Source organism: Malania oleifera, chromosome 5 (assembly GCF_029873635.1).
Source record: "Malania oleifera isolate guangnan ecotype guangnan chromosome 5, ASM2987363v1, whole genome shotgun sequence".
NCBI classification, from domain to species: Eukaryota; Viridiplantae; Streptophyta; class Magnoliopsida; order Santalales; family Ximeniaceae; genus Malania; species Malania oleifera.
This window is the reverse complement of record NC_080421.1, coordinates 73789343-73804884: the sequence shown is the minus strand read 5'-3', so window position 1 is coordinate 73804884 and position 15542 is coordinate 73789343. Positions and strand designations below refer to the sequence as shown.

Genomic DNA, 15542 nt, shown 5'->3' with positions numbered 1-15542 from the left:
TTCCTTGGTACCTTCATATGTAAATTCTAATTTCTACCAAATCTCTTTTGCAGTGTTACAAGTCATTACCTTATTAAACTCATTCACATCTAGTGTACAGAATAATAGATTCATTGCAGTAACATTTATTTGCACTGATTTCCAGTCCTCTTTAGTATACTCATCTTCAATTTTGGGTACATTATCCTTATTGATGACTTTCATAAGGACATGGTTTCCCTTGGACACAATTTTCCATACTTTCCAATTCACATTTAAAAGATATATACTCATCCTTCTTTTCTACTAGGTGTAATTTACACCGCAAAAAATAGGTGGTCTAGTGGACGAGTGTCCCTTACCGAATGGAGTTACATCGATGTGTCCCATGTGATCTTTTAACAAAATGAATAGTTAAGTTTGTGTAAAGCCACTCTGATACCAAATGTTAATTTAGGTGTAATCCCAAGAGGGGGTGAATTGGGTATTTTAAAAAAATCTTTCAAATTATTTACCACTTAATCCCTATTTCTATATTTAACAAATTAATTGCAAGCGTTTGAATCTGATTCAAATTATTATATCAATGAATTCTATTTTAACCCAATTAAATATCAAGTGCGTGTGGGGTTATTCAACATACACACATGCAATATAAGTAATGAAACACGTTGCGGAAATTAAAAAGACTAAAGGGAAAGAGAAGGTAAACATAGTTTTTATGAGGTTCAGCCAACTTGGCCTACTTCCTCGCCTTGAGCAACCCACTCAAGGATCCCTCTAAATCCCTGCTCCTTTAACCGGCACAGAGCTATTGAAATTAGGAACAGCTTCCCAAGAGGGGGGTGAATTGGATTCTTTTTTATTTTAATAATTTTTAAGCTTTACTTATGACATCAAGAAAAAGACAATTAATAACTGATAATCATACTTGAATATACTAAAAATTTAAATTCACAAGCCAATTAATTTAAACCAAAACAATTCAACCACTCAACCAAGAATATTAGTACTTTTGTCAATTTCCCTGTAATGTTTTCCACCTTCTTTAAAAACCTCTTCCTATGCACTTCTCTTAATTAAGATTTCCGCAAATTAATCAACATACTCCCTTTTGGGTTTCCGCAAATGGTTAATCAAAACGTACTTTCTAAATATCAAGAGTCTTTGTTTCTTTCTCTCTTTAGAACCTGCAACCTGCACTTTAAATCACACAGCAACAACTAGTACAAAAAATAGAAAGAAAAGAAAAGAGAAAGACACAAAGTTTTTACGAGGTTCGGCTTCAACACAGCCTACATCCTCGCCCTTAGCAAAACACCGAAGGGTTCCACTATAACGGTTCTATTACCGGGTGGAACAACTCCTGTTTACAATCACTCATTTGTTAAGGCGAGAGACCGCCTTCTCCAAACAATATACCCTTGTTTGGTCAACGATCCAATAGCCTAGAATTGTCCAAAATCTACAAGAGAGATATCAAGAAGCTAGTGTATAAGAGATGCTCACACAAAGAGCAGGTTAGTACAAATTGAAACTATGTACTTCAAAAGATAAATATCAAGAAAGATTTTGAATCTTAACAAGGATTTCACCAAATTCCTTTTCTCCGGATGAGAAATCAGTAATCTTTCTTCGGGAATTGATGAGTAAGAATATCAGAATCACAATACTTTCAGCTTGCAAGAGTTTGATCAAGGTGAGACTTTGAGAGCAAGAGAGCTTGAGTGTTTTTCAATGCTTGGTGTATCTTTAATTTACAAAAACCATGTATTTATAGACTTCGAAACAAGTTTCCTTGTTGCAAGAGTTTCCTTAGAGAGTTTCCCAAGTTGTTACAAAATTTGGAGCTCAAATTGCTATAATATAAAATATTAGATTTAAAAAAAAAATTTCCATTGAACAATGTTTAGATGTCTGAAGAGTCGAGTTCAAACGTTTGAAGTTCCTAAAACCTTTTAAAAAATGAACTGGACATAGGGTCAAACGTCTGAAGAGAGGGTTCAGACGTCTGAGATGTTGGGTTCAAATATCTGAAGTATCGAGTTCAGACGTCTGAACAGCTACTGCATGTTTCTATTTTGTCCTAGAAAATCTTTAGACATCTGCACTTATTCTTCAGACGTCTGAAATAATTCTTTAGATGTTAGAACATGAAGTTCAGCCATTTGAAGTTACCACTTCAGACATCTGAACTTAAAAGTTCAGTCATCTGAACAGATAAAAACCTATTTTAAAAAATCTTTTTCATTAAATAATTTGCTCTCTTATTTTGATTTTTCCAAAACTTGTTTCAATATTCTCAAATAGGTCTTTAGGTCCTCATAATCTCTTTGAAAATCTTCAAAACATATTTCAAACGATATTTAACTTTTAAAATGCTTACAATATGTTTCCTAAGACTTTGTATGCCAAGCTTGACATCTTCCTCAATCTTTGCTTTTGAAGTTCTTTGCTTGAGTTGAAAATGTCTTAGTTTCTCTTTGAATCATTTGTTAGTTTATCTTTCTTGATGAACCAAACTTGATCCATACTTGATCTTCACTTGTTCTATACTTGATCCTTATTTCCTGAAACATAAAAACTCAACCTTTCCAAGTTCAATAGTCATTTGTTTGTTATCACCAAAACTGATTGAAAGATCTTGTTAGGCCAACAATCTCCCCCTTTTTGATGATGACAAACAAGAAGTAAAGATGAAGGTTTTATGTGAAATGAAATACTCCCCCCTACTATGAACATTCATAAGCAAGCCATAGAAAGTTCATCATATATCCATATCAGTTTACGTTCACATGTGTCCATATATGATAAGTTCAGTTTAAGTTCATATGTGTCCATATATCCATCCATTCATTTAATAGCCATGTCAGAAAAAAAAAAATTCATTCATTCTTATTTATTTTATCTTTACTAAGAACTCTCTCCCCCTTTGTCATTAGTCAAAAAGAGTAACAAGATTATGTCAAAAAGTTATTCTTATAACAAAAGGTAATCAGTACAAAGAAGCAATACATAGAAGTTTCACGTGTTCCCATACAAAAACAGAAATGTAACTCAAAAGGCCGCATTGTATCATGATTACATAAGTCTTGATACTTTATGACAAACAAAAAGTTTCATATTGACCTAATCTAGGTCGTTTCTAACTATCCTAATCTTCTTCTTTAGAGCCATCTCCTTGCTCTTCCTCTTCTTCTCCTTCTTCTTGGGTTCCTTCTTCTTCAGTATTGGCTTCATCACCTTCTTCTTCAGAATCTCCTTCTTTTTCTGTAGAGTCATCATCATCATCAGCAGCAGCATCATCTCCACTTTGAGGAGTGGAGCTAATATCCATGGGATCACTTCCCTTAGAAGATTTTGCATGAATTTGTTCTATATGAGTAACCCGCTTATCAATTGATGTGATTTTTTCTTTAATGTTCTGAAGTCCAGTGCATACATCAGATGAAAAGCTGGAGATATCCTTTTGAAAGGAATCGAACATTGAAGGTGTGTCTTGAGATGAACCAAGGTCTTGTGTAGAAGAAGATTGTGTTGCTATTGATACTGGTGTAGAGGCTGAGGCTGAGGCTGAAGCTGAGGCATGTGTTGTTGAGTCCTTCCTATTTTCAAGTACCATCCTAAACTCCCCTTGTCATGCCCCATTTTCTTTAGCGAAGTCTCATTGAAAAGATCATATCCGGTTCTTTTTATGAAGAATTCAGAACTATTGGTGATATGAAGATGATTAAAGAGAAGAGTAAGAATTCCTCCATAAGGAAGAGTAACTCGAGAAGATTCCAATTTGGTCCACATCCACCTAATCATCAAACTAGCTAGGTCTAGTTTCTTTCCTTTAAGAAGACACCAAACAACAAAACATTCAATATAGGAAAGATGATCAAAAGAGCCTTATTTAGGAAGAATATTGTTTGAGACAAGTTTAGGTAAAATCTGGCCTCTCAAGCTTAATTGTTTGTATACCGGACGATGACCAAAATAGATAGGTTCATTTTCCATGATCACTTGAAGAAAAGCTTCAGGAGTGAATCCTTATTCTAGGATCCAAGATAGAGCAAACATAGGACAATTAAAATTACGACTGAAGTCGGGATTCAGTCTTCTGATATGCTTCTGCATGTTTCTATGTTTCTCCAATAATTCTTCAGAAAACTAAACTTAATCTTCGGTCTTCTAAAGAAATTCTTCGGATGACTAAGCTTAAACTTCAGTCTTTTGAAGTTGAATCTTCAGACGACTGAACGTGGAGTTCGGTCTTCTAAACAGAACATTTTCTAGATTTTTATTTTTAGTTTTAAAAATCTATTTTTGCTCCCTTTCTTTACTCTTTTATAAAATATTTTTCGAGATTTTAAAATATCTCTAAGTCCATAAATATCCCCTAAATATGTTTATGAGATGCATGAGTTTGATTTATTCTTTCATATGCCTATACTTCATACTCTCATATATTTTTGCTTGAAAATTATTTTCAAAAATCAGAGAGTAATTTTTGCTTACTTCTTTATTGCAAAAAAATTACAAGTTAGAGGAAGTTTGATTTTCACTTACTGTGTGCCTACATAGATTTATTCTTCAAGCTTACTACTCTCATTTTCATATATTGATTAATATTTTTCTTGGAGAGTAAAGCTACAGTTCTTTCTCAATATATTTGATTGATAAATATCCTTTTGAGAATAACCCTTGTTAGCTTCTGAGTCTCGACATCTTCATTGTCAAATTCCAAAGCTTACTTGCATTTTTCATAAAATACTTTTGAGCAAGCTTGAACCCTGATCTCGTTTGTGCTTATACTTGAAAAATATTGTGTTGAGATTTTCTCTTTGAGATTCAAAGTTCCTTTGATATATACTAATTTTATTTGTCTTGAATCAAAGGCATTCACTCTCACGTATACACACGTACATATATTGTTATTGAGAGCTAAAATAGTGTTTTAGAAAATCTCACTTGAGCATTAGATCTTATCATTTTTGAGTGCAAGATTGTAATATTGTACAAATCTGCTTGTATTAGCAGCACTTTTAAATTGTACGAAAAAGTTTATTGATTGTAATCCAAGCATGGCCTGGGGTGGGTATTCTCTACCCCTTGAGGAGTGTTAGGGTCTTCTCTGCTCCATAAGGAGAGTTTGTAAAGGTTGAGGTCAACCCTGATAATTTGACCTAGTTGTAACCGGTGCCGCTCAACTTGTTAAGTGAGCATTAGTGGTAATCCTCAAACTTGTGAGCAGAGGCAGGGATATAGGCACAGTTGGCCGAACCCCGATATCATATCTTGTGTCATTCTCTTTCCCTACACTATTTAATTTTTAATATTTATTTGTTTATTTTTCAATTTCTGTGAATGTTTGGGAAATATTGAGATTGCTTTAATTGTTTAAATATTTTCTTAGTTAATTATCAGTGTGATTGAGATTGCATAGAAAGACCACAATATACTACTGCTTGTTTTGTTGAACCTAGGAAGAAATTTTTAAATTTTCAATTCACCCCACTCTTGGGATTACACCAAAGTCAATATAGAACATAATACTCATTTTTCATATATATTTTATGTGTGCAAATTTATTTGATAGCACCCTTACTGTACTGAGTATAACTCATATCATAAGAGAGTGCATGTATTTAGAGTACGTCTCAGCTTAGTTGTAGAAGCATTTTTATATGTACAAAAATATTTTTTAATGTATCAGTTGGGTTCATCCCATAAATTAAATTGAAGAGTCTCAGCCCCATAAATGAGACCGGTTGGGTTCAGCCTGTAAATTGAACTGGGGAGTCTCCACCTTATAAGGGAGATCAGTTGGGTTCAGCCTGATAATTGAGTTGGGATTTACCTCGCCTCATAAGGAGAGGTTGTAACAGCTTCTACTCTGCTCGTTTAAGTGAGCAAGTATAGTGGAATCCTTAGGGGGTATGCCCAAGGCAAGGACATAGGCTGGTTTGGCCAAACCTCGATAACAAATATCATGTGTCACTCTCTCTCTATATCTCATTTATATTTCCGAACTTAAATTTTTGTATGTGTATGTTTTTTTATTCACAATTATAATTATTTGCATGCACATTTATTTTAAATGAGATACATGTGTATGTATGCATCGATAGCTTAATCGTTTTACATACTTTCAATATTGAATAGGATATGAACTGTGGTGAATCAGTGAAATGGTTAAAGTAGCCAAAAACTTTTTAAAACCCAATTCACACCCCTCTTAGGACCACACCAAAGTCAACAAACATTCATAGCAGTTCAAATACTAGCATACATGTGCGGAATTGAAAGCGCAAAAATTAAACAGGGAGCCGACACAAAATATGTTATCGATGTTCATCCAATACTGCCTACGTCCCCACCTCAAGCTCACAAGAAAGAGGATTCCATTGATTTCTAACTTCACAGATGGAGCGACACTGTTTACAACACCTTACCAAGATGGTGCACCTAGTTCCTTAACAAGGTTTGAACCAGTCTAGTGCTCACCTAACCGAGTCTGAGCAATTCGGGACTATTCACAGGGCCACTCTCCCTCTTCCGACAACTCGTCGGGAATACAACAGATAATCAATAATTTTTGTGTACAAATAGATGTGCTTCTAAATTAAGCAGATGATGTACAATAGTATGCTCAATACACTCATGTATGATGGGATATTAAGCTCAAGTGAGATATGGTTTAATTAGTATATCAACTCACAACAATATGTGTATCTATATGAATATGTGTGAGTAAGTGAGACCTTTGATCCAAGCTAATATATTCACAATATGAATAGTCAAAGAGCCTCTACAACCCTAAGCAAATATAACAATAATATTTTTCAAATATCAAGCACAATGGATATTAGGGTTTAAGCTTGCAAAAAATATTTTTTATCAAAACACAAAGCAAGCTTATGAAACTTATAATAAGGATGCAAGTTCTTAAGCAAATGAATAGTTTTTCCCAATCCAATATTTATAAGTAAAATACAATGGGAAAAACTTTAAGCTACTCTCTAAAATCAACAATCAACAAATGCAAGTATGGGAGAGAGTTTAGCTTGCAAAAAGTATGTGAAGAACAAAAATGATCTCTCTCAAAAATATGCAATTGAATGAGTATGAGAAAGAGATTTTAGCAATATTCTTGTATAAGGTGGGAGTATGAAAGATTTAGCCCAATAAAATTTTCAGAGAAAAATTGGCTAATCAATTTGCTAATCTCTTACTTAATCTTAGCAAACGAGGAGGTATATATAGTTTTTGGCAAAAATATAACCATTGGGACATCAAGGATATTTTTGAAAAAGTTTAATTATGTTTAACAAATATTGACCCTATTTTACTGCAGTAAAAATTTTTCCAACCTGAGAGGTTCGGTCATCCGTGACACTTTTGAATTGCAGATATAGTCGACCGTCTCAAGGCGATTTTGAGCCCTTCGTAGGTTCGGTCGACCATGGCTAAGGTTCGATTGACTGCTCATGTGGTTCGGTCGACCATGGTCAATTTGAACTATATAAATGGTCGGCCGAACAGTTGAGGGTCAGACACATTCCAATTTGGTCGACCAAGGACGATACGTTCAATTTAGAACAGTCGACCGTGAGAAGTCAACTTGTTGACTTCTAACCTTTTCAGTCAACTAAGGCTTTTACACTTCCAGAGATTTGGTCAACCGAGGCTTAGTCTTTTCAACCAACAATGTATTCAGTCGACCAAGCTGGTTATTACCAGAATGGTTCAGTCGATCGAGGCTACTCAAAGTTAAAATTTTTAGCGCTCAATTTAACCTTAAAAATCCAACATCGGTCAACCAAAGTCTAGTTTGGTTCCTTAATGTTAATCTATTGTCATATTGAGCTTTTCTTCCCATCATGTATGCAATACAATTATTACAGTCCATAATATTACAAACCCAAAATATAAAACAAAACGTGTTGACCTTACAAGGCTTAAAATCTTGTTTTAATGATAACAAACAAGAGGAACTTAATATATTTGGTTAAGTGATGACATTTTGGGACTTAAGTGTGTGAATACAAGGTCAAAAGCTTGCAAGGATCATTGAAAGCTTATACTCCAAAGAAAGATGATCAAATGAAGCTTAAAACGCATGGATTCAAAGATAATCTAATAAAGCTTAAAGATCATGAGAGTATGAAAGAGAACTTGCTAAAAGCTTGAAGACAAGATGGAGCCAAAGAAAGAACAAGCATGAAGACTTAAGTGCTTAGAATGTCAAATGTCCTAAGCAGTGTTTATGTAAGTACCTCGTATTTAAATATCTTATGGAAATATGTTGAAAGCTCTTTTAGGGGTATTTATGGACTTAAAGACCTTATTTCAAAATCGCGAAAAATGTTTTATGAGATATCAAAGCAAGAGAGCAAAAGTGTTTTTGAAAACTAAAATAAAAAATTTGAATTTGGTTTGCCCAGACGACCGAGTTGCACCCTTGGAAGACTGAAGATGTACTTCAGAAGACTGAATAATTAGTTCAGTCTACTGAAGAGTTTTCTAAAGGAAATCAGAAGAGACAGTAAACCCTCAGAAGACTGAACCCTTAGTTTAGTCGTCTGATCTGGGACTTTAGAACTCTAAACCCTTGGTTCAGTCGTCTAACCTCGTGTCTAGTTCAATTTTTTCAGTGTATTAAGGAATATCAGAAGACTGGACCCAATACTTCAGTCATCTGAACACTGTTAATGACTAGAAATTTTAATGTTTTAAAATCCAAATAAAAGTTTCTTGTACCCCAAATTTTCTAAAAACTTAGAAGATACTCCAAGTAATCTTGGGCAACACGAAATTACTTTTCTAAGCCTATAAATACATGGTTTTGCAAATCAAATTATACCAAGAATTGAAAAATGTGTTGAAAGCCATCTTGTTATCAAAGCTTTCTCTTACTCACTCATTGAAAAAACTGAATTGCTAAATTTCTGAAGTGCTGATCATCATACTACTGAGTTTTGAGTTGCTAATTCTCATCTAGAAGGAACTTCGTGAATTCTTACTGAGCTTCAATCTTATTTCATGTGATATTTGAATATTGAAGTACATAGTGTTTGAAATTGTACTAATCTGCACTATGTGAGAGTGTTATTGTACGTAGAGTTTATTTTTTGTGCCTTGTAGTTCTTTGATGATTCTAGGTTGTTGGATTATTGGAACTAGTGTGGGGTATCACTTAGAGAGGTATTGCTCTAGCCTATTGAAGGAGTGACTGAGCGTGAGGTATCGCTTGGAGAGGCATTGCTCTAGCCTACTTAAGGAGTCTCTAAGTGTGAGGTATCACTTGTAAACAGTTTGTTCTGCCCGGAAAGGAACAGTATAGTGGAATCCTTTGGTGTTATTGGCCTAAGGCGAGGACATAGACTGGGGATAAGTCGAACCTCGTAAAAAACGTGGTGTCACTCTCCTTCCTTATTCTCTTTACTTTTCAGCATATATAAAATCGTGTGGTGTATGCAAAGTGCAAGTTGTTGAAAGTTGAAAACTGAGATTAAAGAAGACTCTTAATAAAAGAAAGTACGTTTTGATTAAACATTTGTAGAAACCTAAAAAGGGAGTACGTTGTTTAATTGTTTGCGGAAATCTTTATTAAGAGAAGTGCAAACAATTTCATTTAATATGAGGCTTAAAACATACTCATACATTCACAGGGTTGCAAAAGCTGAAAGTGCTGAAGAGCTGCATACTTAATCTTAATTTGGTATTTTTGGTTGTTTACTTTATAGTTGTTGATTGATTGTTGGTTGATTGTTTAAGTTTTGATTACTTGTGTTGAAGTGTTGGTTTGTGGATTGATTAAGTGATTAAAAAACTTTGTTGTGTGCTAAGATGTTAAGAATTTTTAAAAGAATTAAAGGAAAATTTTATAACACAATTCATCCCCCCTCTTAGGACTACACCTCGACTTTCAAAACGCATTTATAATATATAACAAATGTCTTCTCCTTCTTCTTTTGCTCCTCAGATTTGTCATGGAATACATCGGATGATATGGTTATGTTCTTCCTGGCTTACATCTCTTCCTTATGTGTGTGCTAAAATTTTAAGTCTGCTCAAGCACTGAATACACATATAAGTGACTTGCGATTTGTCATTATCAAAACTAGGGATCAGACTCAAAAAGTCAACAACTAAGGTGGAGATTGTTGTGAATTGTGACTCACATTCTAAGGGAAAACATGGTGAAATCAGTGTTCTGGGATGAAACTATTGACTATTTGCTTGTTGTTGTTGACGTTTTGTCTAAACATTAAGAGAAGGTTTGCTCTCGGCATCTTTCCATCGATGGAATGCTTGAAAATGTCGACGATTTAGCTATATTCGTCGACCGTTTGATTGAAACTGTCAATAGTTTTGCACGGGGACCAACGCATATTTTGAATTTTGAATAAAGGGACGTTAGTAAGGTTGGGGTTTGGAGGGAAAACCTCCAGGAACTCTATCTATATGTCTTGTTGGATGTATTTGTGGGGTTGGTTGATAATTGTTAAGAGAATTGAGAGGATTCTTCTATTACTCTTGTAATTTACACAAGAAAATAGTGAATCCTTGTTGTTTGCTCACGTGCATGTAGGCATTACTGAATCATGTGATTCCTTGTGTCTTTGTGATTGTTCTTACATTCATTTACTTGTTGTGGTCAGTGGATTATTTTGTATTTTCATCATTAGATTGTTTTAATGCTTGCTTGATTCTTTACACAAATATATATTATGTTGTGCATATTTGGGGATTTTTCACAACAATTTTTAAAGCAGACTTTGACCAGTGCTTGAAGAAGACATAGAGGTGGATCCCATTGCAAGACCAACATGAATATTGACCCCCCCCCCCCCCCCGGCGCGGTCCATAAATATATATATATATATATATAAATCCTAATATTCTTCCAAATTTAAACATTTTAGGTCCATACAATAAAGAAAATACGATTATTGGTCCCTCAAAACATTTCATTAACAATTATAGTATAACTATGCATAGTATAATTTAAACAATACAGTGATTTGATAAAAGAAATCAACAACAAAGTGGAGCATTTTAGTTTAGAGACCAAGTGTATTAACTTGACAAAAATTCATTTTTTAAATTTGTTCATAATTAGAAGAATTTTAAAATATATATATTCTAAACACAGTTAGCTAGTTATTTTACTCATTATATTCAACTAAAATGAATTCTCCCTAGAAAAAGTTACTAACTAAAAAACTAGTTAAACACTGTAATACTAGTTGGAAAAAAAATATATTATTCTTGATAATAAACACTTAAAAAATTTTCAAGAATTTCACATATCTAATCAACACAGAACAAGTTAAATAACTATGCACAATATAACTTAAATCATACTCCATACAAATCATGAGATACTTCCAAATTTAAACATTTTAACTTTATAGAATAAAGAAAAATGTGATTATTGATCCCTCAAAACTTCTCATTAGTAATTATAATATAACTATGCATACAATAATTTAACCAATATAGTGATTTAATAAAAGAAAGCACCAAAAAAGTGGAACATTTTAGTTTAGTGAAAAAAGAATTCTAAACACACTTAGCTAGTTATTTTGCTCATTATAAATCCACTAAAATGGATTCTCCCACAAACTCAATTTGAAAATTAATTGAACATGATTGATTTTGTAACATTATTTATAAATTTGTTTAAGAATTTTATATTTCTTATCAACACAGAACAAGTTAGATGATATATTTAAAAAATAGCATAAGATCCCTTTTTTTTTAATGCCCCATCTTAAGTTGATCAAAGAAAAAATAATCAAACAAACAAACAAACAAAAATTTACGTAAATAGATCCTACCTATGTTGAGAGAACACAAAAAATAATAAAAATTACTATTTGAAAATAAACTCATTAGTGCCTACTCAATATGAATTTTGTGATATCTAATACTGTTTTATGAAAATAATAAAAATTACTGTTTTAACTTGACTAGGTACAGAAAAAAATTACAATGATTAACCCCTAAAAAACTTGAGAAATTTGGTGATAGATATTTAGAAGTCAGCGCCGAAGTTCTGAAGCTTCCACAACAGTATTGGCCATTGATTAAGCATCTTATAAATTTCAGCTTCCCCTGTCCCAATTCCCTTCACAATTACATTCTCTTTTACACTTTTGTTAAGCATCCTTTAGGCCAGACCAGAGATCCTCCTTCCTCTGTTCATCAGCCATGTTTTACCTTCAGCTCTCAACCGCGCTCCTCTTCTGTCTTCTACTTCTCATCTCCTTCCTCTTCCTCAACCTCACTGCTATTTTCAGAAAAAAATCACCCTCTGTCCCCGATAAGCTTCCCAGATCTTATCCTTTGATCGGTTCCTCTCTTGCACTCTCTGCCAACAAAGACAGACGAATCCAATGGGTTGCGGAAATCTTGATGAACTCCCCCTCTTCAACCTTCGTCCTCCAACGCTCCCTGGGCCTTCGCATCCTCTACACCGCAAACCCCTCCAATGTCCAGCACATCCTCAAGACCCATTTCCATATCTACCAAAAAGGCGACTTCTACCGAAACACTCTCCAAGACTTTCTCGGCGACGGCATCTTTAACGCCGACGGAGAGACCTGGAAGTTCCAAAGGCAGGTTTCAAGCCACGAATTCAACACCAAGTCTCTGCGTAATTTCATCGAAAACGTGGTGGATGCCGAGCTCTCCGAGCGCCTCCTCCCCATCCTCTCCGCTGCGGCCAAGAACAAAACCGTCCTCGATTTTCAAGATATCCTTCAAAGATTTGCGTTCGATAATGTATGTAAGATTGCGTTCGGATACGATCCCGGGTACTTATCCCCATCTCTTCCCCAAGAAAAATTTGCGCAAGCTTTCGAAGATGCCACCAACATCAGCAGCTACAGATTCTCTTCGATCTTCCCGCTGATATGGAAGCTGAAGAAACTTTTCGATATTGGATCCGAAAAGCGACTCCGAATCGCAATATCCGAAATACGCGAATTCGCAAAACAAGTCATCAGAGAAAAGAAACAAGAGTTATGCGAGAAGTCTTCTCTGGAATCCGTGGATCTTTTGTCGAGGTTTCTGAGTTCAGGACATTCGGATGAGAACTTTGTGACAGAGATAGTCATCAGCTTCATACTGGCGGGTCGGGACACAACCTCTGCGGCTCTAACGTGGTTCTTCTGGCTTATCTTCTGCAACCCAGAGAAGGAAGAAAAGATTCTCACGGAGATCAGAGAGAAATCGGAAGCACCGGTCTACGAGGAAGTGAAGGATATGATGTACACGCACGCGTCGCTCTGCGAGACCATGAGGCTCTATCCGCCGGTGCCGCTTGATTCGAAGGAAGCGATCGCCGACGACGTATTGCCGACTGGGGAGGTGGTGAGAAAGGGAACGAGAGTGGCGTATCTTCCATACGCGATGGGGAGGTTGGAGAAGCTGTGGGGCGTGGACTGGGCAGAGTACAGACCGGAGAGGTGGTTGGAGATGGAACCAGTCGGGGGAAAGTGGAGGTTTGTGGCGAGGGACTCGTACGCGTATCCAGTGTTTCAGGCGGGGCCCAGGATATGTTTGGGGAAGGAGATGGCGTTTTTGCAGATGAAGAGGGTGGTGGCGGGGGTTCTGCGGCGGTTTCGGTTGGTGCCGGCGGCGAAGGAAGATTATGAGCCGGTTTATATTTCGTTTTTGACTTCAAAAATGAAAGACGGCTTCCCTGTGAGGATCGAGGAAAGGGTAGATGCTTGTGGATGATGAAGACGAACTTGATAAAATTAAGTACATCATATTGTATAAAGAATACAATATGTAATACGCACGGTTTTAAGGATTTACAATGTAATGGGAAAAAGGGGGAGAGAGATATTACTCTAATTGTATTGGGATTTAAAATGAATATATTATTTGTGTTAACATTTGTATGTTTATTCTCTTGGATTTGAATAATACAAGTAATCCTTTTTATTATATGGTGTTTTGTTAGCTTGAATTGTGATAACTTTATTTCGTGTATGTGAATATATTGCTCATGGGATATCATAATATTCCTTGTTTCTCTTGAGTATTGAGACTCACCTGTTGCTCATACTTGCAGACTTGAATGTGTGAGATTTGGCTAACTTGTCGAGGGAGAGCTGTTAATGAGTGCTGCACGATCCTTACTTGAGTCCCATTTTGGGGGTCTACGAGAGTTGGTATCTGAGTACAGTGTGTGCGAGCACCATTGGTGGTAACATAAGAAACAAGTCTGGAAAAGTAGAGCGCATTGAGACACTTGAGACAAAACTTGTAACCTTGGAGTCAACGTGCTCTGAACTCCAAGGGTTGGTGGCAACATTGATAAAGGAAAATGACGTGCCAACAGAGCTTGAGGCCGCTGAAAAAAACCCTAGAAAAAATATCTATAGGGTATCAAAATTTGAGAAGAGACTTTGGGAACTTGAAAAATTCATTCCACATGTAAAATCCCTGGAGAAAAGGCTAATAGAGCTTGAGGCCTTCTAGAGGAGTATCGGGCAGTTGGAAGCCTTTGAGAGTAGGCTGAAACATATTGAGGGCATATTGTCATCTCTTTCATCCAAACGGAGAGAGCCAATAGAGCTTGAGGCCTGCTTGAGAGAACTAACGGATAATTTTGATTTCCTTGCAGAAGATGTTAAGAAGTCCATCACTGCTTTAAAGGAAGATTTGAAGGAGATAGGCAATGTCCAAAGTGCTGTGGACCAAGTTCAAAGAGATTTACAAGAGATGATAGTGAAAGTGAATGTGGTGGCTTGGATAGTCCAAAGGCTGATTGCGAAACCAAGTGAGGGTTTTCAATTAAAGGTATCAGAACCTAAAAAGTTTTGGGGGTATGTGAGATGCAAAGGAACTTGACAATTTCTTCTTTGATATGGAACACTACTTCGTGTGCTCATAAGTTGATCTAGAAGTAGTCTGGGTAAATATGGCAACTGTATATCTTGTTGGGGATGCTAAATTGTGGTGGAGAACTAAATGGAATGATATTTAGCAAAATAAGTGTGTCATTAACACTTGGGAGGGGTTAAAACAGACGTTGAAGACTCAATTCTACCCATAAAATGTAGAGTACATAGCATAGTGCAAAGTAATGGAATTGCAATAGACCGACTCTATAAGGAGTTATGTACAAGAATATCAAGCCTTGATGTTGGACATTATAGACATGACCGAATCTGATAGGCTATTTCATTTTCTCCAGGGTTTGAAGACATGGCCAAAAAATGAACTGCGCTGGCAAGGTGCTAGTGATCTCTCTTCCACCCTCACCACTGTTGAACGGTTGGATAATTTTTTAGACAGTTTTAGGAAGCGAAATTTCCGCATGTCCGCCAATAATGATTTCAGACCCAATAAAGTGTATAAGCCCACGAATGAGGGAAGGGACAAGGAGATAAATAGTTCTTGGAAAGATAAAAGAGTGCCAATGGCTAGGGAGTGGAGGGGCAGGCAAGCAGGTGATGGGGAGTGTTAGTTGTCGGTCTTATGTTTCCTTTGCATGGGACCACATCAGATGGTGGAGTATCCTGAATGAAAGGCTTTGAGTGCTCTAAAGG

The 15542-nt window shown here is 35.8% G+C and overlaps 1 protein-coding gene across 1 annotated transcript; it reads left to right on the top strand.

The window, feature by feature from the left end:
* Window positions 1-11894: 11894 nt before the first annotated feature.
* LOC131155424 (cytochrome P450 94A1-like) lies at window positions 11895-13932 on the top strand. Its single transcript, XM_058108547.1, has one exon. The coding sequence runs from the start codon at window positions 12187-12189 to the stop codon at window positions 13717-13719; it is 1533 nt and encodes a 510-aa protein (XP_057964530.1). The 5' UTR covers window positions 11895-12186; the 3' UTR covers window positions 13720-13932.
* Window positions 13933-15542: the final 1610 nt, after the last annotated feature.

Coding starts and splice junctions, on each gene's coding strand:
- LOC131155424 (XM_058108547.1), top strand. CDS start 12,187: ATGTTTTACCTTCAGCTCTCAACCGCGCTCCTCTTCTGTCTTCTACTT.